At 42.0% G+C, this 25,968-nt stretch overlaps 2 protein-coding genes across 11 annotated transcripts in view; both read right to left on the minus strand.

Moving 5' to 3' along the window:
- On the minus strand, positions 1 to 17,617 carry glcci1b (glucocorticoid induced 1b). 8 transcript variants are annotated; one of them, XM_086078055.1, is made up of 9 exons: positions 16,996 to 17,617; positions 14,825 to 15,151; positions 9,249 to 9,394; positions 5,466 to 5,555; positions 3,443 to 3,559; positions 2,767 to 2,859; positions 1,719 to 1,911; positions 1,511 to 1,631; positions 1 to 1,336 (listed from the first exon to the last, which is right to left on the minus strand). In XM_086078055.1, exons 1-9 carry the CDS (start codon positions 17,030 to 17,032, stop codon positions 1,093 to 1,095), a joined length of 1,368 nt encoding a protein of 455 aa, XP_085934181.1. In that variant the 5' UTR covers positions 17,033 to 17,617; the 3' UTR covers positions 1 to 1,092. The 8 variants fall into 8 exon arrangements, with proteins under 8 accessions (XP_085934181.1, XP_085934179.1, XP_085934180.1 ...); XM_086078053.1 differs by having other exon boundaries at positions 2 to 1,336; positions 2,767 to 2,892; XM_086078054.1 differs by having other exon boundaries at positions 2 to 1,336; positions 3,443 to 3,562.
- Positions 17,245 to 25,968, minus strand: part of mios (missing oocyte, meiosis regulator, homolog (Drosophila)) — a 13,868-nt gene continuing 5,144 nt past the window's right edge. For all 3 annotated transcript variants that reach the window (XM_086078048.1, XM_086078049.1, XM_086078050.1), the window contains 8 exons: positions 24,595 to 24,849; positions 22,698 to 22,867; positions 22,109 to 22,174; positions 21,884 to 22,042; positions 19,667 to 19,819; positions 18,839 to 19,043; positions 18,633 to 18,762; positions 17,245 to 17,728 (listed from right to left, as the gene is read on the minus strand). In XM_086078048.1, the coding sequence (XP_085934174.1) occupies positions 17,638 to 17,728; positions 18,633 to 18,762; positions 18,839 to 19,043; positions 19,667 to 19,819; positions 21,884 to 22,042; positions 22,109 to 22,174; positions 22,698 to 22,867; positions 24,595 to 24,849 (1,229 nt within the window). In that variant the 3' untranslated portion in view covers positions 17,245 to 17,637. The remainder of the gene's footprint in view (positions 17,729 to 18,632; positions 18,763 to 18,838; positions 19,044 to 19,666; positions 19,820 to 21,883; positions 22,043 to 22,108; positions 22,175 to 22,697; positions 22,868 to 24,594; positions 24,850 to 25,968) is intronic.

Genomic DNA, 25,968 nt, shown 5'->3' on the forward strand with positions numbered 1-25,968 from the left:
ACTAAGGAAACCAATTATTTGGGGCTGGAGAGTTCATTTTTTAATCCGAAACAACAAAAATCTTCAGACGCACGCACGCACACACACACAGGTTCCATCACTCCTCAGCCAATTGTTTTGTCGCACTTTGCTTTGGTCCATTTGTCACTTTAAGGGGGTGGGGCCGGCCTCCGCGGTTACCCATGATGCAGCATGACCTCTGAGGAATGCGTCAACAGGTTTAACGTGAGCCCCTTGGCCCAAGGAGAAGATTCAGACTCGCTAAAAAGACGGCAAGGAGGCAAAAATTCATTTGGTCACTCGCTTTAAAAAGAAAGATAAAAATGTCCTTAAAAAAAAAAGAGACTACGAGCAAGATTACTCATGTCGTTCAATTACGTAGAACAACAAGAGCAGCAGTGTTGTTGTCTACAAAGATGCTGATTGGCCAGCACAAAGCTTGGTCTGAAACATTTGTTGCCATGGAAACCGGCAGTCCAGACAAAAGTTTCATGAGCAGTGGGGGGTGGGGGGCTCGCTAAAAGGCATGTCCACACAAACTTAAATATTTTCAGACATTTTCTAAACCTTGTGTCCTGATTGGCCAAAGTGCTACTTTCCACAATAAAAGCGTAATCTTAATTGTTCTGAAATATTTTCAACTTTTTTTTTTAAGTCATTTATTTCCTCTTTTACAATAAAATAGTATTTTAGGAATCACCGGAATTTTTCAACTTTCCTTACCACTGAAGAGTAAAATCGTAATTTTACAAAAAAAAAGTCTTCTTTTTTATATATTTTGGGGGGGAAGGGGTGCAATGTAAAGATGATACATGTAGGAGATTAGTCATAATTAGTCACATTTTCAATAAAATTGTACAGTAATCATTTATCGTGGGGGTTACGCTCCAGATAGATGAAATCCGCCAAACAGTGTTTATATTTATTTTGTTATTTCTCTGTATTTTAAAAGTTTAAACAATTCAATTTTTGTGACTGAATGCATGTGAAATATTAATGAATGTGTGGACATGAGCTTGATTTGGGATTAACGGAGTGCAAAGCTTGTTTTTTTGTTTTTTTTTGGTCGCATTCATAATGCGGCAGCGTCTTTTATATTCCTGACGACAAACCGCTGACGACCGCTTCTGCCTCCTGCCTGTCGGGCGCGTCCTGAGACTGGCTGTCGTCGCCTTGAAGACCGGTGGCGCCGACGTCGTCACTGGCGCAGGACACGGGTGAGAAGAGGGACGAGCAGAGAAGCTTGACGGGGCAGAAAGCCGAACCTCGGGGGATGAAGTTCACCTTGTTTTTGTCGGGACATGAGAAGAGCGGGAAGCCTTTTGATTGGCCACACCTGGGAAAAATATAAGCCTTGATTAAGTTGATTAACATAATAAAAAAATAAAAATCCAAATGAATTTCTCTGTGTGACAGTATCAATCAAAGAGTTATCAGGCTGATTTTTTGCTCGTCTACTCACGATGTATTTAAAGATGAAATCGAGACAAAGTAATAAAAGTGAACTTACAGCATCTCGTCAAAGACTTTGACCTTCTCGCAGCCTTCCGGGGGCTCCCGTTTGAACATGTAGCTGTTGTTGGGTTTGGGGGATGTGGCGAACTTGGGCAGCGGAGAGCCACACGAGCCCTCTAACAAATCAAACAAGTCGGTCCAATTATGAATAATGATGCGATTCATTCAAATGGACTTCAATCGAGTAGAGCAGAGGTGCTAACCTTTGTCCACGTCATCGGCGGAGGACGAGGGGCTTCCGTCCGGGGAGTGCAGGTGTTGGGGGCTGTGGGGTCGGGGCGACGGACTGGACTCTCCGCTGGAGGGGGCCTGGGTGTCCGTGTCTCGGGTCTCCCCGATGTTGCTGTAGCGGTGCAGCGGGAAGGGAGCCCGACGGCCGTCTGCTGCATCTGTGGCCTGTTGCACAGACAAGACTCTGGTCAATGGGGCTGTGTGTTTTAGTGTGTGTGTGTGTGTGTTCTGGGCTTTTACTATCATTGTGGGGACCACGTGTCCTTGTGGGGACATTTTGGTGGCCCCCATGCGCTTTGGTTGGGGTAAGGGTTTGGGTGAGGCAGTCAGTTGTGATGGTTAAGGTTAGGGTAAGGGTCTCGGAAATGCATTGTGTCAATGAGATGTCCCCATTAGAAATGTAAACCAAACGAGTGTGTGTGTGTGTGTGTGTGTGTACACATTGCTTGGAACGTTCATGAAAATAACATTTTAAAAAAGGTTGGATTTTTCAATTGTTGTTTTTATTTAAATTTAGAAAAAACAATGATACGAGAATAAAATGCTATTTTTTTTCAAGAATAAATTCATCATTGTCATCAATAATAATAAAAATACTAATAGTTAAAGGACAATTTTTTAAAGGAATTTCTTTCTTTTATATAAATAATAAAACTTTTTTTTTAACAGAAAAAGATTCTTCCTATAATAAAAGCAGTAATTTTCTTTCTTTTTATCATTTATGATATTTTTTTCTACAGAAAGTCTTTTTTTATTATTATTCCAAAATGTTTTTTTTTAAATAAATAAAGTATTTTTTTATGGGGAAAAAGTCTTAATCTTACAATAATCAAGTCCCAGATTTTATGGCTGCGCGGTATGACACAAATTTCATATCACGGTATAAATTGCATCCCCATTATGGTAAAGTTTTATATTAACATCTCAAAAAAATAAAGATTCTTATTTCAAAAAATATTGACTGTATTACTGAACTATACCTTATAGGCCCCCACCTGTCATCTGACGTATATGCGGTACCTGTATGCCGTGTTCCCAATCATATCTGATGAAGACGTTTTCCAGCTCGTGGTTGATGGCCTCCACGCTGCTCGGCACTCTGCAGATCAGCGACTTTGTGGACAAAGAACAAGAAGATCCCTTATGCTGAAGGAAGAAAAAAAAACAAAAAAAAACACACATAACACCAACATATGAAAATCAAAGTGTGGGATGTCAAGATCCCCAGAAAGAGACAATATATACAGTATGTGGGGATTGTTTGCCCATCTATGGTAATTGCATTGTACATTAGCATCAAGCTAGCGAGCTTTTGTTGCATAAAACTATACGATTTGGCGTATAAAAAAATAGTGCGAAATAAGCGGTTAAGAAAACGTATGGATGTTTAATTTTCTAGTTGCTGCTCCAAGTGTGTTAAAGTTACCGGTTTAAAATGACTGTAACAACCATGCTAGTTTCTCATTTCGCATGTGAGACGACATAGTTTGGTTGCATACGTTTGCCGTTCAATATTCTTACTGAAAGTACCCGGTATTAAAAATGAATGACTAATTTGCAATGGCTTGACTAAATGAAGCTCCTCCCCCAGTCCCCACACGCCAACATTGTGCTACATAATGGTTCCAAAATGATACTTTTTTTGTGTTCAGGACCTGGGTTAAAAAAAAAAAAAGTAAAAATGAAAAAAACCTACCTGTGAGGGGCAGGCGGTGGCGCTGGCGGCATGTGGCGTCCCAGACGTGGCGTCTCGCTCTTTGCTCTGCCGACTCCCTTGTTTGCTGCGCTGAAGCTGCAGCCTCAGCTTGGCGATCTGCTGGAAGAAGAGCACGATGGCACAGATTCCATCACATGGCACAAGTAGGAAGGAAGAAAAATGGGCCACGAAAGACTTGCCACAAAACACATTGGAATCATTATGCTAAAATTAAAAGGTAATGATGTGACATTTACTGATCTGTGACTATGTTATCAATAACGACCTAATATGATGACATAAAAGCCCAGAAAACACACTTTTATTCCCTCTCTATAAACTCTCAAATCAGCAGGAAAGCATTTTATTTCAACAGTAGTTGTTTTTCCTCAGAACTTTTGGCAAAGCTTGAATACGTCAACGAAAAATGAGCGTATGAGACAATTCCCCGCCAGTATTAATGTCAAAAATGTATTTGCAGCAAACTACGTCGAGTCACGCGACAAATTAAAGGCAATCATGTGGACTTTCCATATTGCGAGCTATTATGTCCTTATGACCTCATATGATGACGCAATCACCCCAAAACATTTTTGGGGCATGAAAACATGCAGAAACTGCGCCTCTTACCAAAACAACATAGTTTGAACCCATTAAAAAGTCAGTAACAACGCAGGGCATGATGCAGTCAGTCTGCCATTGACGTGTGATGATGAACTGAGTGAACTGAGCAGGGTGAGGTGGCGGGAGCAGTGTTGGGGGGGGGGGGGGGGGTCTTCTGTATCAAATGAAAACAGGATGCCCTTTATGGGCCTGAGAGACGCACTTGTGCTATGCAGACAAAAGGTGTGGTCTTCACCGCACGCCACCACAAAGACGCCTCTCTCTGCACACCCCCACACATGCAGCGAGTGGCGCACTTTGAATGCAGCACACACATTTAAGGATCAGTCAAAATGGAGGCCGTGGTGCAGTTGCGCTTCAGGAGCTGGACACGTAATAGCGGAGAGTGGTCGGTGGTGGAAAAGGAAAAAGGCGATGCGAAGGCTGACCGTGAGCAAGCAAAGACACGTGTGGAGTGAAACTTCCAGAAAAAATGACAAAAACACGTGTCGCCGCGGATGCCCGTTTCATTGTGGGAGTGACCATGAAGAGTGAGTGTAAGATAAAGCAGGCATGAAAGCGTGTGAGAGTGACAATGTGTGTGAGAGTGGGTGCATGAGTCAATGAGTGTAAAAACATGAGAGTGAGTGTAAGAGGGTGAGAGTGTTGTTGTGAGTGAGAATGTTGAGATAAAGGTGAGAGAGTGAGGAAGGCTGAATGAATGAAAAGAATGAGAAATTATGTGAGAGAATGAGTTAAGAGCATGTGAGAGTGGGAAAGTGAGTGAGTGTGAGTTTGTGCGAGAGTGTCCTGTGATCGTGTGTGAGAGTGAGAAAGTGAGTGTTTGTGAGTTTGTGTGACAGTATGTACCAAAGTAAGGAGCAAGAGAGTGTGAGACACTTTTTTTTCGAGATTGTAGGAAAAGAAGGAAAGGAAGAGAGTGAGAGTGTGAAAGTGTGTACAATAGTAATGAGGCAGAGGGTGTGCGTGTGAAAACAAGAAGTGAGAGAGAATGTTGTGATAGAGTGAGAAAAATTTAGTGTAGGTGTATGAGAAAGTAACAAGTGAGTGAGACTGCTGGGGTAATAGAGAGAGTGAGGGAGAGTGCAAGAGTGAGGAAGTAAGAGTGTGAGAGTATGAACTGAGAGCGTGTGTGAGTGCTAAAGTGAGTGTTAACAGTGTATGAAGAGAGAGTGAATGAGGAATAGAGTGAGCAAGCCTGACTGCGTGAGAGAGTGAAGGAGTGAGAGTGTTTTGAGAGTGTGTGCATAAGTGAGGGACTGAATGACAAAATGATTGAGAGATTAAGGGGGAAAGATGTGTGAGAGGGCGTATACATTTGAGAGAATGTGGTAGAGTGAGCTTTAAAAGTAAGTGAGTGATCCCGAGAGTGTAAAAGTGTGAGAGTGCATGCGTCTACCTCCTTGAGATGGTCTGCGCTGCCCCAGGAGGCGGACCTCTGGTGAGGACTCCCTTGGTCCGCTCCCTCGTCCATCCACATGCCTGGAGTCTGAAGCGCACAAAAGTACATCATTATAGGTCCATCGTTTGCTCGATACCCAGGTGCACAAACATAAGACTACTTTTGTCTAAATGAAGCTCCTCAATTTATGTCAACATAGGTCCTGGAGTTTTAGGGCAAATAACAGAACTGGTTCTCCCCAAAAACGTGCTTTATGAGACTTGATCAAATTGGTTTATTTCTTTAAATTTAAATTGAATTATGTGCTTTAAAATAATAGTAATAAACAACGAAATCAAGGTACGCGTGTACTTTAGAAGTCAGTGAGGTCGTCTGTGCTTCCATATCCCGCACGACAACGAGAGGCTTGTGCACTCGTCATCAAATGTCCCGGGTCAAACGCGCAGCAATGCCAACACGCCGACATTTCACACGGGCTGTTTGAAGGGTTTTGTTTGACGCTCATAATGAGGCGCAAGTCGCTGCTGCTTTTGCATGCATTTGCATAATTCCTCCATTTCCTCGTTTGTGCTCTCAGATATGCTTCTGGACACACTGATGCCTTTCACGCCGTCTGGTAAAAGCCTCACAAATCTGGCCTGGGGTTTGTCAAACCAAAAATGGTGGGGGGGGGGGGGGTGTTATCATGTTGCAGATTTGCAAAAGTTTATCGCAAATGCTCAAAGATACTTTAATGACTAGCCATCAGGCACATATTAGGAGTATTTTTTTTTTATCCATGTTTGTTGATGTGCAATCTTTATTGTTAACGTACAGTATATACATTTTCCTCAAATTAATTGAAATAACATTTTGTTTTGTGTAAAGAAAAGTACTGCATTGTATAAAAACGTGATGAGTAATAATGTAAAGAAAACTGCTAAATGTTGGGACTAGTCAGCATCACATCGGTTGTGTTGTGCCTTTAATGGGTGGGGCCAGTCTGCGTGTGTTTCCATCCCAAATAGTAAACTATTCACAGTAAATAGGGATGAACTAGACCAACATAGTTTCAGCTTTGGCTAACGAGAGCGTTAAGCGTAATGCTAACAAACTAGCGTCAGTGCTGGAATGTTATAACCTTCTATCATTATTTGAACACAACCAGTGAAACGACATAAGTAGAATGATAATATACCGTACTCACAGGCATATATATATTCTTCATCCTCTGTGAGGAACAACTATTATTACTACTTGTCGTCTCCATATGTCTGCATTTTACTGTCCCTGGTGGACAAGGAGCACACAATGTCCACTGAACTAATGGGCTAATATGTTCACATTACAGAGTTCGAGCCCTGCCACAAAAGATAAAAAAAAAAAAATGGGAGTAACCGAGGCCCCAAGAACGCCCGCGTCACAGTTGCGCGCTCCTTTGGCCTGAAGCAGCAAGTGTGAGGCCAGATAGCAAGCCAGCGTGCAGATAAAAGCTTCCAGCAACCGATCCCACCCAGAGAGCAGCACGCAGGCGACATCCTCAAGAATCCAAAGCAGGAAATCAGCACTGCCGCCGCTTTTTATGGAATTCTGATTGTTTAGATTGCACGCCAGGACACGCACGCCACTAAGGTTGCTTGGAGGAGGAGGAGGCCGACTTTGTTTGCCGCTCATGTCTGAAAATCAGCGAGCGTATCCGCCCACCATAAAATACGGGTCAAAAACAGGGTTCATTTGGTTTGTGTGTGGGAGGTCTTGTTTCAAACCACATCCGGAATAAGTGTACACGTACAATGTAAACAGACGAGAATTGTTTCTCAAGGTGTGCTCTCCAGGGCTAAATTCTGGACGGGTATGCATATGACACTGTTCTATCGTCGAAACGAGAAAAAGATACATTTGTGAATGTTTTATTAAAAGTAAATGTAATTTATGTCACATGTGAACATCTTTTAAATTAGGTGTGAATGTGGTCTCGATGCGTTTCATATTTGGTTTTATGACCCCAGCAGCAACTGTACATTGTTTGTAGTCTTCTAAACTCTACAACAACATTTAGTATTATGTGAGAAATGAATGTGTGTGAACGTGATTTATAATAGGTGTGATCTTGTTTTCTTATACCAGGTGTGAATGTGTTTTAATATGATTAGGTGTGAACATATTTTATACTAGGTTTGAACGTTTGATGCCAGGAGTGAACATATTTCATTTCAAGTGTGAACTGCATATCAGATGTGAACATTTTAGGAGTGAAAGTGTTCTATAATCGGGTGTAAACCAGTTTAATTCCAAGTGTAAACATGTTTTATTATCAAATGCAAATGTTCTTCATTCCAGGTGTGAACGTGTTTTATATTAGTGAATGTAGCGTGAATGCGTTTAGTGCCAGATGTAAATGTATTTTAATATTTGCTGCGAACGATTTATACAAGGTGTGAAGTTTTTTTTTGTTTTTTGTTTTTTAAAGCCAGGTGCGAATATGTTTTATATCCGGAGTGAAAGTGTTTTAATATCAGGTGCAAACGTGCTGAATCAAAAGTTGCAAATGTGTATAACCAGGCGTGAACTTATTTAAATTCCTTGTATGAATGTCTCATATTGTATTATCGTTTTTCAGCCAAGCATTTCTCATTTTCGGTTTCGGCCCCAAAAAAATTCGTTTCGGTGCATCCCTAAAATAAATAGATAAATACCAGGTGTTATGAATCAGGCATGAACACGTTTTAATATTAGCTGCAAACATGGGGTAAACCTGTTATACCAGGTGCTTTATGAATGTGCTTTACTCCAGGTGTTGTGTATTAGCTTTGAATGTGCGTGATTGTGTTTCATACCAGCTGTTTTATAATATTGGTAGGTGTAAATGTACTTTACATCAGAGATTGGGGGGGGGGGGGGGTTCAAGCATGCAGGTTGACAAAGTCCACAAGTCATTGTGAGACTGATGTTGCTTTCATTCATATTTGAGGAATATCTCTGAATATTCTGTGATTTCCTCAACAAAGCTTAGTAGTAGAACATAGACCCACAATCATGGCGGTGGTGATCGAGTGCAACATTTTAATTGAGAGGGGAGGGGGGGGATAAAAACGAAGCTGTTTGATGAGTCGGCCTTTGTGCGGCGGTTCCTTATGTTCAGAAAGACGTTGTGTGTTAGGCCCTGAGGCGATTAGCATGTCTATGGGCCCTCTCGCACACAAAGGGAAGGCGTTCCACAGGGCCCCGAGGGCCAGGTGGCGAGCAAGCGGATTTGTCCTCACCCTGGGGGACAGGTGCAAACCACCAGCATAGATCGGGGAAAGAAAAAGGCAAAAAAAAAAGGCCTAGGTCCTTTTGTGTACAGTTAGCAGGAAGTGGTCTTTGACCAATCGTTGACAGGAAGTTTATACACTTATTTGCTCAAGGATTGTCGAGTGGATCGCTCTCTCTTCACCGGGAGTTCACATTTCAGCAGCAAATGGAGCGCACACATTGTTTAGGTAATCATCCGTCAAGTCACAATAACCTACACTGTACACCACCGTAAAAACGTTTTCTCTTTTTTAGTTCACATGATAAAGGGTGTAAATGCCAGGCCAGGTTCGCCATAATGCTCCGTTCACACCTGGTATAAAACATGTTCAGGCCTGTTCCCACTTGATATCAAATGTATTCACATCACTGTCACGCCTAACAGAAAACACACAGCAATCATGTTTACACCTAAAAAAAAAAAAGTATCTTGATATCACTCCAGTTACAAAACGCATTCACACCTGATACAATAACAAGACATCCACTTTCTACTGCTTGAGCTACCTGAGTGGACTTGTCTTTCATACAGTAGGGGTAGGGCCCGTGCGCATCTCGGGGCCACTGTCCGGTGAGGTACGGCCCGGTGATGGCATCCAGGGAAGATGTCCGTCGGATGGCACTGGAGCTCCGCATCTGCAACTTGGACCTTTCTGATGGAAACGGGCACAATGTACAGAAAAGAGCGAAACGTTAATTCTTTAGTTAAACCGTTTGTAAATAATCTAATAGCGGTACCTTGACATACAAGTTTAATTCGATACGAAAAACGGCAACCACCTTCAACTGGGACAGCATAAGAGATTGTTAAGAAAAAAACTCGTTTTATAAAATATAACTATTGTATGTGCTATTCGTGACTAGTAGGAGTACAAGCTAGCAGAATAATGAGGATCCATCTTTCTTTCATCATCAGAGTGACATCAAGAGCTGAAGTTAATTTGGCCGCTTAATATCTGCGTGTTTGTGTTTATATTTTTTTACTCTTGGTACTATTCAAATAATGTCTGAAAGTGTATCTGCGACTATGGCTCTCCTTGCCCACATACCAGGGCATTACAGTACCCGAATTGCTATATTTTTTTCCTGCCTCACTCTAGCAACGGGACATCAAAATATGGCTCCCAACACTAAGCAAAATAAGAAAAAAAAATTCCAAACAAACAAAGCTCACAGGCTGTGGTACTCTTAAGCCAAGGTCGCACTGTATTCACATAATACACATATTTAAACAAATCTTCCTTAACCATCTTTAGCAACAAATCCACAAAAGTATACAACTGCAGAGAGGAAAGTTTTGGTTTTGATGTTGCATCAAAACGACAAAGTTCAACGTGGACTAAAAGCCCCGTTGTGCAACGACGCTCGTACCGAGCAAATAGCCAAGCTAAAATTGGTTCCATGATGTCATGCCAACCGCATTTCAGCTCATAAACACAATGTGCATTATTAATACTGCATGCACACATGGACATTAGCCCAACAATGAAAAGTGCATTAAGCTTGCCTGGTTGGAACGGGCAGGTTCATGTTGAGGATTTTTATTGGATTTCTTTTTTTAAATACTTATGGCTTACGTTTTGGTTTTATTTTGTGCTGCTATTTATTTATATCAATGGAGGATATTCTATTAAAAAAAATTAACAGCCTTACATATATGTACAGCCATTTTGTTCATAACTTGTATCATAGTATTCAATTTTATATTTCCCCTCTTTGTTATCTAATATTTTGGCACATCTTGCAAAACCACTCAGACTGCAAAAACACACACACACACAAAGCGCATAAATAGTGCATGCACACTAAGACATTAGCAACAAGAAGTGCATTAGGGTTGCCAGGTTGGAACTACAATTCCTACAATATTAGGAAGCCCTCTCAAGAGCTGTATATGATGACCAATAAAGATGCTGTACATTCTGTCCCTGCTGTGTACACACATGTATGTATACACAATTACACACTCTAAACGTGAGCCCCCCTCTGTCTCTGTCTCCTACACACAAGCAGCCAGTGTTGGTAGAACATACAGGCCTGTCCAGCCAAAGGTATGGCCTAAGTAAGCTGACTGGGCTACAGTACAATTCCCCGAACAAAGACGGCGGGCTACATTTCCATCAATATTGATACAGGCCCGGCCAGGCCTCTCGGAGCAGGGGATTGTGGTTATTTTCCACCGTCTCCGCACTTGCCAGACCAGAATAATCTCCCCCGATGAGCCCGGCCAAGACGATCAAAGCGTCCCGATATTTGGGGGATGAACAGTGATTATTTTCAGGCTGGAGATGTAATAAAAACTTTCCCTTTAGTGGACATGGGGAATGAGTCGAGCCCGCATTTCCAGGGCGAAGCGAGTGTGGTTTATTAACTCGAGAGCAAAGGGTGAAAACAAATCAGTAAAAGCGCAGCGGAGAAATAATGCACATGCGTCCAATAGTGTCTTGAGGTTACTATATTTGCATTTTTCTAATATTCTTATATTTTTTGTCTAATATTTTGAGATTATTTATGTATAATTGTTTTGGGTCTCAATAGAGAGTTGTGACAGTTTCTAAATTAATAATAATAACAATGTCACTTTTAATGCTCTTTCTTAAATCTAAAAACTGTAACATGCAAAAAGTGCCGAGTCTGTTGTTAATGTTGGCTGCGATTACGAGAGAAGGCTTCAGCATGTGTCCCTCAGTTGGAAACAGGAAACAGCTGGCTAGCTTTGTTAGCATTGTTAGCACGGTTGCACAAGTTTGACTCCAACAAAACAAGCAAGTGCGGACGAGTCGCTGCAAGAAAAAACAAAGGTGTGCCAATGACGGCGATAAAAAACCCTGCGGCCGTTTTTGTGGGTCGACCGTTTGGACGCCGCTTTTCAGTCGGTCCGACTCTGCAGTTTTGAGCTGGGCCACAATGAAACGGGAGCCTTTCAGCGCAGCTGGCACTTTGTTGACACTCTTTGTTGCGGCAAAAAAAGTGTGTATCGGCCGAGTGATGTCATGCCGGCGACATGCGGAATATGACACTTATGCCCCTTTTCCACAGAAAGTACCTCCTTGATTTGGTGCTGCTGGTTTTCAGCTTCAAAACAGAACCGCTTTTGTTGTAGTGGGACACTGGGAAAAAAATGCAAATTTTAGAAGACGGAAGGCAGCTGCAGCAAAGCAGAGATTGGGATATCACAGTGCAGAATCCAGGGCCAAGACTAAGCTAATGGTAGCATGTGTGTGGACTACATTATCAGTCCCTGGGGTGTGTTTTGACAGTAAGGTGGCGCCGATTCGGCACGCCGGCCGGGAGGTGAGAGGTCGCCGCTCTGAAAACCAAGGTATGCTCGGTATGTGGTCGAGCTGGGAATTGGATGCCGTGTTGTGGAAGGAGAAGACAAGTGCCCCTTTTCATTTCCTGCCGCGCACGCTACACTGATCAAGGTAGTTGGCCATCCCAGTTGGAGGAATGCGGGGGGTACGGTGATAATATTCTTTGAGGAGCGCTTTTGAGAGGCCGGACTGAAAACATGATGCTCCGAAGGAGATTTGAACCCAGATCCCCTGACTGTGAAGCAGCCGTGTTAACCACTATCACACAGTGCGGCCAATATTTTTGCCATTTCCCACCCTGTTCATGGTTACATTTTGGGACTGAGCCATTGACTATGAAATGAATTCATCCCACAACATAAACACTAAAGTCAGCTATGTGAAACACTACGCTGCCAACAGCCCTAAAACAGGTGTGGTACAGATGAACGCACTGCTGTCGTAATCTCACCAAACAAATCCTGTTTTGGAAAAAAAAAAACGGCAACAAAGTGTGAAGTGAGTCAGCTGTGTGAAGCGTTACACTGCCAACAACGCTACACAACTGTCTTATTAGAATCATTCATTCATTGACATGTAAAAGAGAAAGAAAAATAAATAAAGGAGGTGCCAACAGTATTCATCCTGCAAATCCTGTCGTGGAAACAAGCTAGACCAGGCACTGAGTGGTAATTTAGTCAGCTATGTGAACCACTACACTGCTAATCACAGAAAAAAGGTGCTACACTGCTGTCAGTATTCGGCTACAAATGCTGTGGTGAAAACAAGCCAGACCGTCTTAAAGAGGGGCTGGCATCATCCACGTGAACCACCAGGGTGTATGACAAATTCTGCACTGCTATGGTTATTCCGCCATAACCAATAGCATCCAAACCAGTGGGAATTGAGTCATTTACAGTATGTGAACCATTACCCTGCCAACAACCCCACACAAGTGTCTAACAAACTCATTCAATTAGATTTCAAAATAAGTTTCCTACTTCTATGACTATTCTGCCTATGAATATTGTGGTAAATACACAAGCCAAATCAACGGGACTCGAGGCAGCTATGTGAATCACTCACTATGCTGTCTTAAAGCGCTACACGGATGTTCTCAGATTCCTTCATTCATTGCCAGATAAAAAAAAAAAGTTGTATGCTTCGACCAGCATTCCGTGTATAAATCCTGCGGTGAAAACAAACCACAAGAGACACAGAGGAAATGGAGTCAGCTATGTGAACCACTACTCTGCTAGTAGCCCTACATAAGTGTCAAACAGTTGGCTGGAGGAGGGTGTCGCACTGCTAAGTATTTTGCCTACAAATTGTGCAGTGCAAACAAGCCAACCCAGTGGGGAATTAGCCAGCTAGGTGAACCAATACATTGTCAACAACCTGACATGGATGTCCCAACAGCTTCATTCATTGGCAGGTAAAAAAAAAAAAAAAAGTGTTTCCACCTACAAATCCTGTGGTAGAAGCCCAAGCCAGTCCAGGCATTGAGTAGGGAGTCAGCTATGTGAACCACTACAAAAGTGTCCATATGTTGGCAGGAAGAAGGTGTCACACGCTGATTGATATAGGCATCCCATGTGGTCAATCATGTGGTGGGAACACAAGCCAAACCAGTGATATTTGAGTCAGCCATGTGAACCACTACACTGCCCACAACTCAACACAGGCTTTTAACAAATTAATTCATTGGCATGTCTGAAAGTGTCATGGTATGATGGTTAGCGTTAAACGACAGTCGTCAATGACTTTGGTGGTTTGAACTCCAAATGTTCCCAAGAACGTTGGTTGAACTCCAAATGTTTTCACTTTTGAGTTTCTATATTTGGCACACTTTTGTCTGGTAACTTTGATGGGTTGCACTCCATTAGGTAGCTTTTCAGGTAATGGTTGAGCTACAAGTTGTCCGACAGAGTTTTGGTTGGATTTGAAACTATGCAGAGTTGGGAGGTTCTTACTTTTGTTTTTGGCTTCAACTCCAAATTTTGAGGCACATTTCCCCCAGAAGATTTTAATTCAACTTGTTTGACTTTGGAGGTTTTATGGTCATCATCACACAAAAAAAGTTGAATTGCAAATTGTCAGTGAACTGAATGTTTGTAGTTTTTTTTTCTTTCCCCATAATCACACCTCTTTGGTGTTGATAAGATAGGACTCCAAATTTGCCAAAAATGTTGGTTGAAAGTTTGAAACTCAAATAGGTCGACTTTTGTTTCTGTAGTTATAATTACGCTTTTGTCTTTGGTGATGATGTTTAGGACACCACAATTTGAGGCACATTTCCCCCAGGAATTCTGGTTGACCTCCAAAATTTTACCTTGTGGATTTCTATAGTCATCAATAACACTTTCCTCGACTGTCCAATTCTCGAAACATGTTGACTGAATTTCATCTTTAGTGATGATGGTCAGAGAACTCCAAATCCGGTGGTAACTTTTCCAGATTATTTATTTCCCAGAAAAACCTTTTATGTTTTGAGTTTAAATAGTTATCAATCACACTTCAGTCTTCGGTGATAACAATTTGAACACCAAGTAAAAAAAAAAAAGATTTAAAAATGTTGACCTTCACTTTAGTGCTTTGAATAACACTTTTGTCTCAAGTGATGATAGGCAGGAGTGGGACTCCAAATTGTGATGATTTGATTTGAACTCCTAACTTTCCCCCAAAACTTCAAATTGTTCGGCTTTTGAGTTTCCACATTGTTTCTGTAGACTGTGCGCGCTACAAATGAGTTACAACGTGGCGTGACATACTTTTGCGCGTGTTGTTTACCTCTTGAAACGGGCGAGTCCGGTGGGCAGCAAGCGTCCTTGTTTTCGGGCGACAGCCCCTGCTTACTTCCTGGGAGGAGAAGAGTAGGGCTGGAGGGGGGGCTGGAGCCTCGGCTGCCTGCGGCGGCCCCGCCGTGGAGGCTGTGGGGTGGCCGCGTCGGGCTGCCCTGGCCGCCGCGCAGCAGCTGGTAGGGAACGGTGGCGCGGAGCGGATGCAGGCGGCATCCGCCGTTGCCGAACGAGCCCGGAGAGCCCGCGTTGCTGCGCCTGACCCGAGGCTGCTGGAGCGAGTTGCTGGGGACTGACATCCTTCCCCAGAGGCCAACTTCTAAAAGCGAAAACAGGGAGAGAAAAAGTGCAGCCACCAGCAGCAGCAGCAGCTGCTGCTGAAGTGGCGGAACAGTTAGCACAACATGTTAGCCTTCCTCTTTTTGTGCGTGAGTGAATGTGTACTGGACTCTTGCGCTCGAAGAAAAACAGCAACGAAGAGACGTGTTTTGATGTGAAACTTACCTTTAAGTTACGTACAAATGCAAACTCCAACTTTAATCATAACATGAGCGGCTTAAAGTTAAATTTATAACTTGTTTAGAAGCTTAGCTGAGACTACTATGGATGCGTGCAGCCCATCTCGTCCACTCTAGTAAATGACTTGTTTCGGATAGACTACTAGCTGACGTCTAATAGAGGAGGGAACAAATGGCTGCTCACCGGCTTGTGATTGGACAACGGCGTTGTACAGTAACGTCGCCGATTGGTCCGAGCTTATATATCGTTCGCACTTGTAGCCAATAGCGTCGCAAGCAGGGCTCAAGTTGTAATCAGGGGAGAAGCTGTGTAGTTTTTGATGACGACGATGGGAAGTTATCATTAAAATTAGTTTACAATTCCCACCCAAATCTATAGCTTTAATCATGGCGATGTTTGCTAACTACAGAAAGACCGTTCAAATAATTTTGTCGCTAATTAATAACCTTTTAGCAGCTTTTTGTGACCAACTATTGCATGTTAATGGTCATATTTTACATTTCAATGGGGCAACTTCAATTTCCTGGGCCAAATATAAAAATGTGACAAAATATTGGTGAAAAGTGTATTCTATCTGTTGCAAAATACAACTTTTTGTGGTCAACTGTTGCATTTAGTGCACACTTACTGCTTTTCTTTGGAAAACTACCCCTTTCCAGGCCAAATATACCACTCTTGTGACAAAATATGAAGCAAATATAACGTGTCTCTGCCAAACTACTCCACTACCCCCAAAGTTTCTGCATTTTGAGTGCACAAAATACGTTTTAATGGCAAAATATTGCATCTGGTGTTTATGGTAAACGTTGAATTGCTTAAACAAAATGTAATTTTAGTGCCAAAATAAGGTATAACAAACTGTCCACAGGAATCTACCACTTTAGGGCACCAATATGGGGAAATGTGTACTCGTCTGAACGACTTAAAAAAAAAAAATGTTGTATGCTTATTAAAATCACTATAATAGTCCACTATCTATATTTGTTCCTGTCTTAATTTTTCCAGTTTTTATGCTCATTAATGTTGCTCATTTGCATCCGCTTCACAGTATTTGGCCAAATAAAAAAACATTCTCACGTGTCTGATTTTATTCAAATGAAAAGAAAAAAAGACTATAAAACAAAGGCTGTGACATCCCAATTGCTTTACTTCAGAGACAATTTGTCAGCCCCCCTTGGCCCAAAATGCTCAACTAAGGCCACGCGGTGATATGAAACCCCCAAGATCCGCATGTCCATGACTAAAGTGATTTATCCAGTTCTGGCCTGCTTGGGGTTGGTTGCAGAAAAAGAAAAAACGAGGAGTGGAAAATTAAAAAAAGCAGGCTACAATGCCAGAGCAGACGGCGCCCGTCCTCGGATTGATGATGCATAGTTTCAGGGGGCAATGTGGGCACCGGAGGGAGTGTGAAAGAAAGTGAGGGTGTAGGATTGTGTTTTTCATTCAATGGGCAGCTGAGCTTCTGTATTAAGAGGCGGGAGGGAAGTAAGGAGGGGGGGGAGCTTCTTGTCCAAGTGTCGAGCAGCTGCCGTTTTCCGAGATTCTTTTCATGGAGCGCGAGCCCTGAGTGGGTCGGTCAATACGCCCCCCCCCCCCCCTGAAAATGTTGAAAATGCCAAATAAAGTAATAAAAGCTCACTTCACCTGGGGTACCATCCTTCAGTGCCAACAATGCTCGCATTTAGGAAGATCCTTTTGGGGGGAAAAAAGATGCATATTAAAGCAGATTTTCAAGTAAAGCTGTGGCCTACTATGAATACATTACAGACTTTTTGTTTCATCTTAGGACCAGTTGAAAAAAGAAAGGAAAAAAAAAGGCATCCTTCAAGACGTTTTCCTGAACAAATAGCGTTTTCAGATCAAAACAAAACATTTCCATAGCCTAATGTAGACTTTGTGTGATCAATAATGGTGTTTTAATGGGAAAGTATTGCATTTCATTTCATAATGGGCTTCAACTGCTTCGTGGTAAAACAGCCTTTTGTAGCCTCATCTTGACTTGTCTTGAACAAATAGTGATTTCATGGCACAAAATAACATTTAGATAACGTAATGTAGCCTTTTGTGATCAAATATGGCAACATTTGCATCTACTGAGTATTAGAATGTTAAAAAATTCATTTGGCACCTACAATCTTTTTTTTTTTTTTTAAGTTTGAGGTTCTTAACTGAAGGTTATACTGCGAAAGGCCACTTTAAGCCTGCTTGTCCTGAGAGGTTGACGAATGACGAGCCCAGCAATATCGCCGAGTTTCCCTTCTTGATCGCGGACAGGCGGCTCGTCTTTCAGCTGCTGTCCGAGGGCTCCAAGTTGCCCGTAGTGTCCAGCTGCATGCATTTACACGTGCACGCTGAGACAGGGCACTCCGTGTGGTCCCTGCAACAGGTGAAGAGTGATTTAGTGGCAAAAGAGAGCATTTTCAGAACACCATGTGTTCTTTTTGTGGCTGTGTAGGAATAAATGTACATAAGTGATCCCATATTTACTCTTATGGTATTACAAAGCATTACAAAATGGGAATTGTGTCTTATTAAAAGATAGCGGCTGAAACACTTTGCGGATGAACTGTTGAACTGCCGAAAAAAAACACGTCTGTATTATTATCTAACAATGACTCACATCCGTGATTGGTTGCTGCTATGTGGCCCCTCCCCTTTAGAACAGCAACCGCTATGTAACTAGTGAATACCCAATAAAAAGAGGAGGAACGGAGAAGTGTGTCCAGAGCGGATAGGAGATTGTAACTGAGCAAATCTCTGTCCGGTTCTCCTCGCGAGTAAAAAATAATTTAAGTCTCTTGTTTTCCTTCCTTGTCAATTATTTATTAAATGCTCTAGGTTGACTTTACCTGACAAGCTGAAATACTGCACTTTTGTGGGAAAACTAAGACTTTCCTAACAAATACAGTGTTGCCTTGAATAAGGGTGGCGTGGCTCAGTGGTAGAGTGGTCGTCTCCCATCCGTGAGGTTGTGGGTTCGATTTTCACCCCTGGAGACCATGTCGAAGTGTCCTTGAGCAAGACACTGAACCCCGATTTGCTCCCAGAGGAACTGGCAGCGCCTTGCGTGGCACCAGCTGACCACTGGTGTGTGAATGGGTGAATGTGAGGCTACGTAAAGCGCTTTGGGCACTAAAGCTAAAAAAGCGCCATATAAATAGCAGTCCATTCCATTCCATGAGTTTAATTTGTTCTGCAATTATGGTCGCAAGTCAAAACATTTGTATTTGAAATCATCTTTCCCCACTGAAATGAATGGAAATGCCTGTGTGTGGATTAACCTGAACCAGCTGAGCATATGTCCAGCATGGCCGCCGTGGCGACAGTTGTGACACCAGGTGAACCAGTTGTTGAACTGAGCCAGTTTGTTCTCCCTTGTCAGGTCGACCTTGTCGTCGGACTTCCCCGTTCCTGCCAAAAAAAACACACCATAGTGTCAACAATGACGACAAGGCCTCAACGGCTGAAATTTGCCCGCGGTCGTCACCGGCGCAGCTGGACACGGGCGTGCCCATGTTCATGAGACACAGGGCGCAGCGTGGCAGCGGCTTGCGACATCCCGGGCAGCTGGTCACTTTGGACTTGGTGGGCGAGCCGCTCACGCCGTACTGGCTGAAGCCGCGGCCCTGGTGGGGCATGGCGGCGCAGCTATATGAGATGGACTTGCCGCAGAAGTTGCAGCTGACAAACACCTGCGGAGGGACACAAAGGTCATGTTGATAAGGGGAAAGGTGGAAATGGACGACATGTCGGCCAGCTGGCGGGGGTTTCGCTCCAAGGACAGATAAGGGGGAGATAATCCGGCAATAATCCCAACCGCTGCACAACTGTGATTACCGTATAACCGTGTTATGACGGGCTACATTGTGGTTTCCCATAAAAAGCAATTGTAGCGGTAACTTAACCTATAAATGTCAATCATGTATTGCATAATGCACATAATAGAACAAAATAAAAGAGAATGTCAATAACTGGTTTTATAAAGTATAATTACTTTATGAACTGTAGTATTTGGGTGTTTAAGTCTGCGTGATGACTGAGCCGAAGATCTCATTTTGCTTTTGTTTCTGTTCAATAAATGGCTGAAAGTGAAACATAATTCACCCTAAAACTAGCATTTCCTTCAACTTAAAAATATATATATTACAAGATTTTTTGTTCTCAACAAAAAGTTGAATTTTTCATGAATAAAGTTATATTTAAAAAAACAAAGATTTCTTTGTATTCTCTGGGGGTCAGAATATTACTAGAATTAAGACATTTTCAACAACAAAAGTGCAATCTCACAAGAACAACTTCATTTTGGAGGGTTCACCTGGGCCAGGGGTTTGGAGGTTGGGTCCAGTTTTCCTCGATGGATGTCAAACTCGGCCCGCTTGTGCCAGAACCTCCACGCATCCAGCAGGTTGCGATAGTTTTCGATCCAGCACTGGACTCTGGGGTCCTTCAACACCTCACCTGGAGAACCCTGGAAGGGAGGCACGGGTGTCATTGGGTGATGCCTGAGGCAAAAGTATTGGGACACATCATTTTATCAAGTAAATTAATGAGCCGGGGGTTGGATTTCTTGAGTTGTCCCTGAATAACACTCTTAATTTGGAGAAGATTTGACGATATACAGTGGAGTGAAACTTCGGTTTTAGTGTGCCCTAGTTTTTGCAGATTCTGTTTCCGATAATTAAAAAAAAAAAATCTAAACTTTGTCCCAGAATTACATGCATACATCTGTGGTGTTCATTCAGGCCCGTTTCATGAGTTTTGTTTCTTAAAATAATTCTGCTGAACCACAATTCAAAGGCAATGTCTGATTTTCATAAAATCTTAATTTAGGTTTACTTTTGTAAGATTCAAGTTATTTCTGTCACCACCGGGGAGGCGGGACGTGGGGGTTCCTTTCATTAACAGAGGAGTACCAACAAATTTGCAAACGTGTGTAAGCTTGTCGGCAACATTTTTTAATAAAAATGCAATAGTCTAGCGCACAAAGAAGAGAAATTATATTTTGCCATTACAACCTTCAAAATAGAATTGCCATCACAATTACAGTATCAGTGACCACAAAATAACGACCCACTCCACAGCCATGCCACCAACCTTTTTTCACCTGTAACACACATTGTGTACGTGAGCAAAACGTTCTTTTTTAACTTGTGCACCCATCCCACGGGTGGAATGTGTGCATGTTTGTTTGACCTTCCTGCATTGACAACACATTCAAAAACAGAATGAGAGACTTTATAGTGAAAATGCCTTTTAGGGTTTACAATAAAACCTATTTATCGCAGGCAATCCATACAGATACAACTGCAATAGGTAAAATAACTGCAATACAGAGACCACGTGGAACACTTTTTTACAAGTTTTACACCTCCCACATGCTATGATGCTACATGATAGTGTTAATTTCGTCAACAAAAACTAAAAACTAATTGTCAACACCATTTTTCACAGGACTAAAGCTAGACTAGACTAAAACCCTCATTAACGGTAAACTATAACTGGGACTAAATCAGTGTGCATTTTTGTCAACTAAAGACGAGACAAAAATGTACTTTACTTAATAAAAAGTGGACTATAATCTATGGATATTTTTGTTCATGAACAAAAACGAGATGAAAATTATATGATTGTATAAAATTTGACAAAGTGACACACGCTCTTTCAAATTTGCAGCTAGCGAGTGCAAAATGCACAAACATGGGACAGACAGGAGGTGGATTCACGGTGAACAGTAAAAAAATTAAAAAAAGGTAAATTATAGTTACAATGTAACATTAATCCAATAGCTATAACGTTCCAACAATAATGTCAATCCGACCGCTAACTAATGCTGGCTAACTTACTAGCTCATAACATGGGGCCATTTGTTGACATACTGTAATTGTGTGTCAAGTTGTTTTTCATCAAAAAGAAGAGAGAAGATTTTATATCTGAAATGTTCAACATAGTCGGCTGACAAACAAAATACAGGGGTTAAATGATTGTCCTGACTAAAACTAGATTAAAAACGTTGACAGTTTTTGGTGACTAAAACCAGACGAATAAAATTATGTTTTCTTGGACTAAAATGCTAGATTTTTAGTCGACAACAAGTGGACTCAATAAAAACGGGATGAGGTTGACTATGTTAAAAACGAACACGCGTGATTGAAACTGGACTAAAACTAGTGAACTACATTCAAAAAATAAAATGAACACTACTTTAAGCACAATCAGTCTTATGAGAAGGCACTTTATTGATATTCCTTAGCACCTGAACACAAAAATGTTTAATCAAACCATATACTTTGATCTAGCAAAAGTCTGCTAGCATAATGCTAACATATAACATTAAACACCATAAACGGAAATTAACATAGGTGTTAAACAAACAAACAACCATCATTGCTACTGAAACAATTGGGAGAACATACACAAACAGAGCATACAAAAATACTTACAGGCATATTTTCTCCCTGCTCCGTGGAAAACCCATTAAAATAATGGCTTATAAATCCACGAGCTAGTAAACAATGAACTGAAGGAATAGTACCTTGAGCATGCAGAAGCTGGCCGTCTGCACGTCTCCAGTCCGATCCACATAGCTCTCCATCAGCTCCACGCCGTCCTTGGTCAGGCCCGTCAGCAGGATGCCCTCCAGGTTGCCCGCCTCCTTCATCTCATTGGTCAGCTTGTCCACATAGCGAGGAAGCTGCCCAAAACACTCCAAAAAATCAAATTCAAGCTTGACGTTAATATTCGTGTTGCTGAATGTTACCTGAGTGTCGTTGAGAAACATGGAGGCAAAGGCAACACGGTCACGCACCGCCACGCTGCTTTCGTACTGAAAGGGAAAACATTACATCGCCTGTTTTATTTCCTGTTTGTTGTGAACGTGACAACAATCTCCCATATTCTCAATAATTTGCTGTTCATAATTTTTTTGCTGTTTCAATATTCTTTTTTTTGTCACAGCTATTGGGTTTGGTTTCCAGAGGGAAAGGTCTACCACAACATTGAAGGAGCAGTCAGTCAAGTAACGGCAGTATCCTACATGTGACAACAATCACCTGAAGAGAAACCTGATCGTTGCTCTTTTGTTTAAAAAAATACAAAAGGAGCCCCCAATAAACTTGTAGGCCAAATCAAAGCTGTAAACAAAACTTCAGACTTGATGTTCTTTGGCAGCGTAATCTTGTTTGCATCGGTCAAAACAGCGAACTAAATCCAACAGCAGAAGCTGGAGCAGAAAAACATTCAGTTTGTTGCAGACGTTACTGCAAACTCTATAAACTTATTGATAATTGCACAAAAAACACAAGTTACAAGTTGAAATATAGTTATAAGTTATTATTCAATTTGTATACCAGCACGCTGTCGTAGGCTCCCGGCTCGCTGGTGAGGAAGGCGAACATGACACAGAGGTAGGGGTTGTTGAGCTGCAGCCTGAGCGAGCTGCACATCTCCCGCCACAGCGAGGCCTTCTCGTCCGTGTATCCCGACAGCGCCATGGCAACCACGTTCAAGTTCAGGTCACCTGGGACGGGGGAGGGAAATTACACCGGGAAAATGTCTCCAAAATGGATCTCATTTTGGAACCATTGTTTTACAGAGGGGCATAAAGAACGACAATCACCAGCAGTATTGCATCTCAGGATCTTAACTCATTCACTCCTAGCCATTTTGGCTAAAGCAACCCCCTTCGCCCGCAGCTGTTTTACTGGATTTTGCCAGGCCCCGTGGAACATACCAAAAGAAAGATAAGAGTCATCAGGGGGGAAAAAAAGGATATTTGTATCCGTTTCCATTATGCAGCAATTAGCATGAGAATATAGATAAGTTTCATCAATATTCACATTCCTGATGAAAACACTGGCAAAAAGAGATTGTTGCATCAAGACCCTGGCTGATCTCTTATACTCTGCTGCCACTTGCTGGGTGTTTTTTTTAAATAACTACCATTGCTTTAAGCCACCTCTTCGTGTCAGAAGCTGCATCAATGCCTTCTTTATGCATAAAAAAGAAAGAAAGTTTAAATGTGTTTTGGGGAGGGAAGGACAAAGTATTAAAAAACATTTGTACATGTTTTGGGGATTGAATGAGTTAATTTTGCAAAGACATGTTGAAGGTCCCCCTGCAAAATTAACTGTAAAACGTCTGTTTCAAATACATCCTGTGTCTTTTCAGGTTTGACTTCTTGAGAATTTATTTGTGGGTGTACCAAACTTCATGTTGCCAAGTCAAACTGGCTTCACAGGCTGAATTTTCTTCCCTGGAGCTGCGACTCAACTGACAAGTTTGTCTTCGAAAGATCCCTGGAAACGACCACTAAAATGGCTGCTTCCTGTGAGTTTTCAAACATGGCTTCTTTGAGACTTTTTACTCATGATAGACATGCCTACCACATTTCACGTGCAAGTGAAACCAGCATTGGGGGCAGAATTTTCAAAAATGTGTTCTGCTACAGATATAACACTTTGAATGTTCTTCAGCTATGTAAGAACGATGCTTTTAAAAGAGACTGTTAACAGGTCTTATCTAATGAAGCAGGCTGCTGGCCACTCTCAGGAAACACTCATTAGCGCACGCAGCAGAAAAACATCTGACCTACATGGGCGGAATGTTTGTGAGTCAAGAGCAGCAAGAGCAAGCGCACATTTTTCATTAAAGCTCAGCATGCGGTCAGAAGGAGTGTTGTTGTGTTGCTACGTTTGACACATTCCTCGGGCGCTTCATTTCATTGGATTTTGGACATTTTTGGGCTATTTATGGCGGCACATCCTAAGCCAATCTGTTTCACATTCCTGCATTGACAACAACATGGAGGGGAGGGGTGGGGGAGAAAACCAGTTGCCCAATTTCCTTTAAAAAAAAAAAGCAGGATATTGCAATACAATTGCCACGTATAAAATAGGGCATTTATTTATAGGCGTTGGTTTCAAATGCAGCCACAAAGACAGACAACGCAAGTAAACAGTACGATGACAAGTCACTTCATTAGGTACACAATCAAATGAGAAATGCATTTCTCAAGCAATGTCAGAATATCACGAGATAAAAGTTGTATTTAGGGAAGAAAAAGTAATTATACTTTTATGAAGTTTTTTTTTTTTTTTTACTCAAAATCATTTGACTCTGACTGGGGTGCAAAAATACTCCCTGCATAATAATACTGTATAGCTTACAGACAAATGACATGTTCTGTCTTATTCCTACCAAATTTTTCTTGCGCACTATTGTGGGTGTAGTCAAGGAATTCCTCACCCTTCTCAGCCATGGCTCCCCTGTTGAGGATCTGTATGGCTCTGCGGATGTCCAGGTTGAAGAGGGCCACGGCTGCGGCTCGCTCCCACTCGCGCTCCTGCTCCAGCGAGCGCAGGAAGGGCTCCACGTCCACGTCGGACGTCCGACCCATCCAGCCGCAGAGACGCAGGGCCAGGCCGCGCTCTTCGCTGTGGAAACGCGTCGCCTCCGTCTGACGCTCCGAGCCACTCCAGCACTTGCGGCTCTCTGTGGTGCCTGGTGGTGACGAGGGACCCATAATGAACATCTATGGCGGTGTTTCTCAATTATTTTTTGTTATGCCAAGGAAGAATGAAATACTCCATGCCCTTTCTCCCTTATATCGCCGCCACGACTATAAATTGTATCATTCGACTATAAAATCATTTCAAGTGCACCGCTGCATAGGCGCTAATAGTTCTTGCACTCTTTCTAACAATGAGAGCACCACTGCCACCTACTGTTGTGGATGTGCAATGACACTTCATTCTAGTAAGGAAGGAAAAAAAGTTCCCTGGGGTGACATGTGGCCCCTCTGGCAATGCAATAGTACCCCTAAGGGGGCCCACCCCTCTATTTGAGAATGACTGATCTACAGACAGCCTTGTTTATCATGGGGAATACATTCCAGACACACACACATATTAGGTGAAAATCAGCAATTTAGAGCGCTCATATATTTATTTTTATATAGTTTGACCCCAAGCTTTAAACACATTTATTTAAACTTATCAAAACACTTGAAATGTTTTTTTTTTTAAACACTTAATTTCAAGTACTGGGAATTCCCCTTATTGTAAAACAGACACCTACCTGAAAAAACAATTGCATATTTAAATGTCCAAAATGTCAACCAAACCCTGTAATTTTATCTAACAAAACGTCACTACCTTAATTCTAAAATATAAAGTGAAACGCCACCCATAATCGAGGACCTATATTTGATAACGCCATTACATTTCACAATCGTGATAAAGAAATGATTGCTTTAAGAAAATACTGTTTAAAACCACAAACCTTTCTTGAACATGGCATATGTAACACTTTTTATAGCAACATAACAACTTGTCATTACTTACATCTTAACCTCCATTGCCATTTTTTTTTTAAATTACTATACAACCTGTAACACATTTCAGTTAAGTGGTGTCTCATTCTGAACACTAGAAGGCGCTGAAGACTTGCCAGTATGCTGTAAAAACCCATAATAAACGATTCCTTATAGGATACTTGACTCTGAGACATTTTCAGCAGTAAAAAGCTCATATTTTGACCAGAATTAATTTGATAACTCTTATATCCTTGTTCAGAAAACAGGTGAGCCGTGATTGGTCGTTATGTATTTCCTCAGCACAG

Source organism: Leptonotus elevatus, chromosome 6, assembly GCF_054856555.1.
Source record: "Leptonotus elevatus isolate MCC_2025b chromosome 6, RoL_Lele_1.0, whole genome shotgun sequence".
Lineage (NCBI taxonomy): Eukaryota > Metazoa > Chordata > Actinopteri > Syngnathiformes > Syngnathidae > Leptonotus > Leptonotus elevatus.

Excerpts from the sequence above, each read along its gene's own strand:
- glcci1b (XM_086078051.1), bottom strand. The coding sequence starts at position 17,032 with ATGCGAGCATTGTTGGCACTGAAGGATGGTACCCCAG. Across the intron at positions 15,152-16,995 it reads ACTGAAGGATGGTACCCCAG|AAGTTGGCCTCTGGGGAAGG; the intron begins GTGAAGTGAGCT and ends TTTCGCTTTTAG. Across the intron at positions 5,556-9,248 it reads TGAAAGACAAGTCCACTCAG|ACTCCAGGCATGTGGATGGA; the intron begins GTAGCTCAAGCA and ends TGTGCGCTTCAG.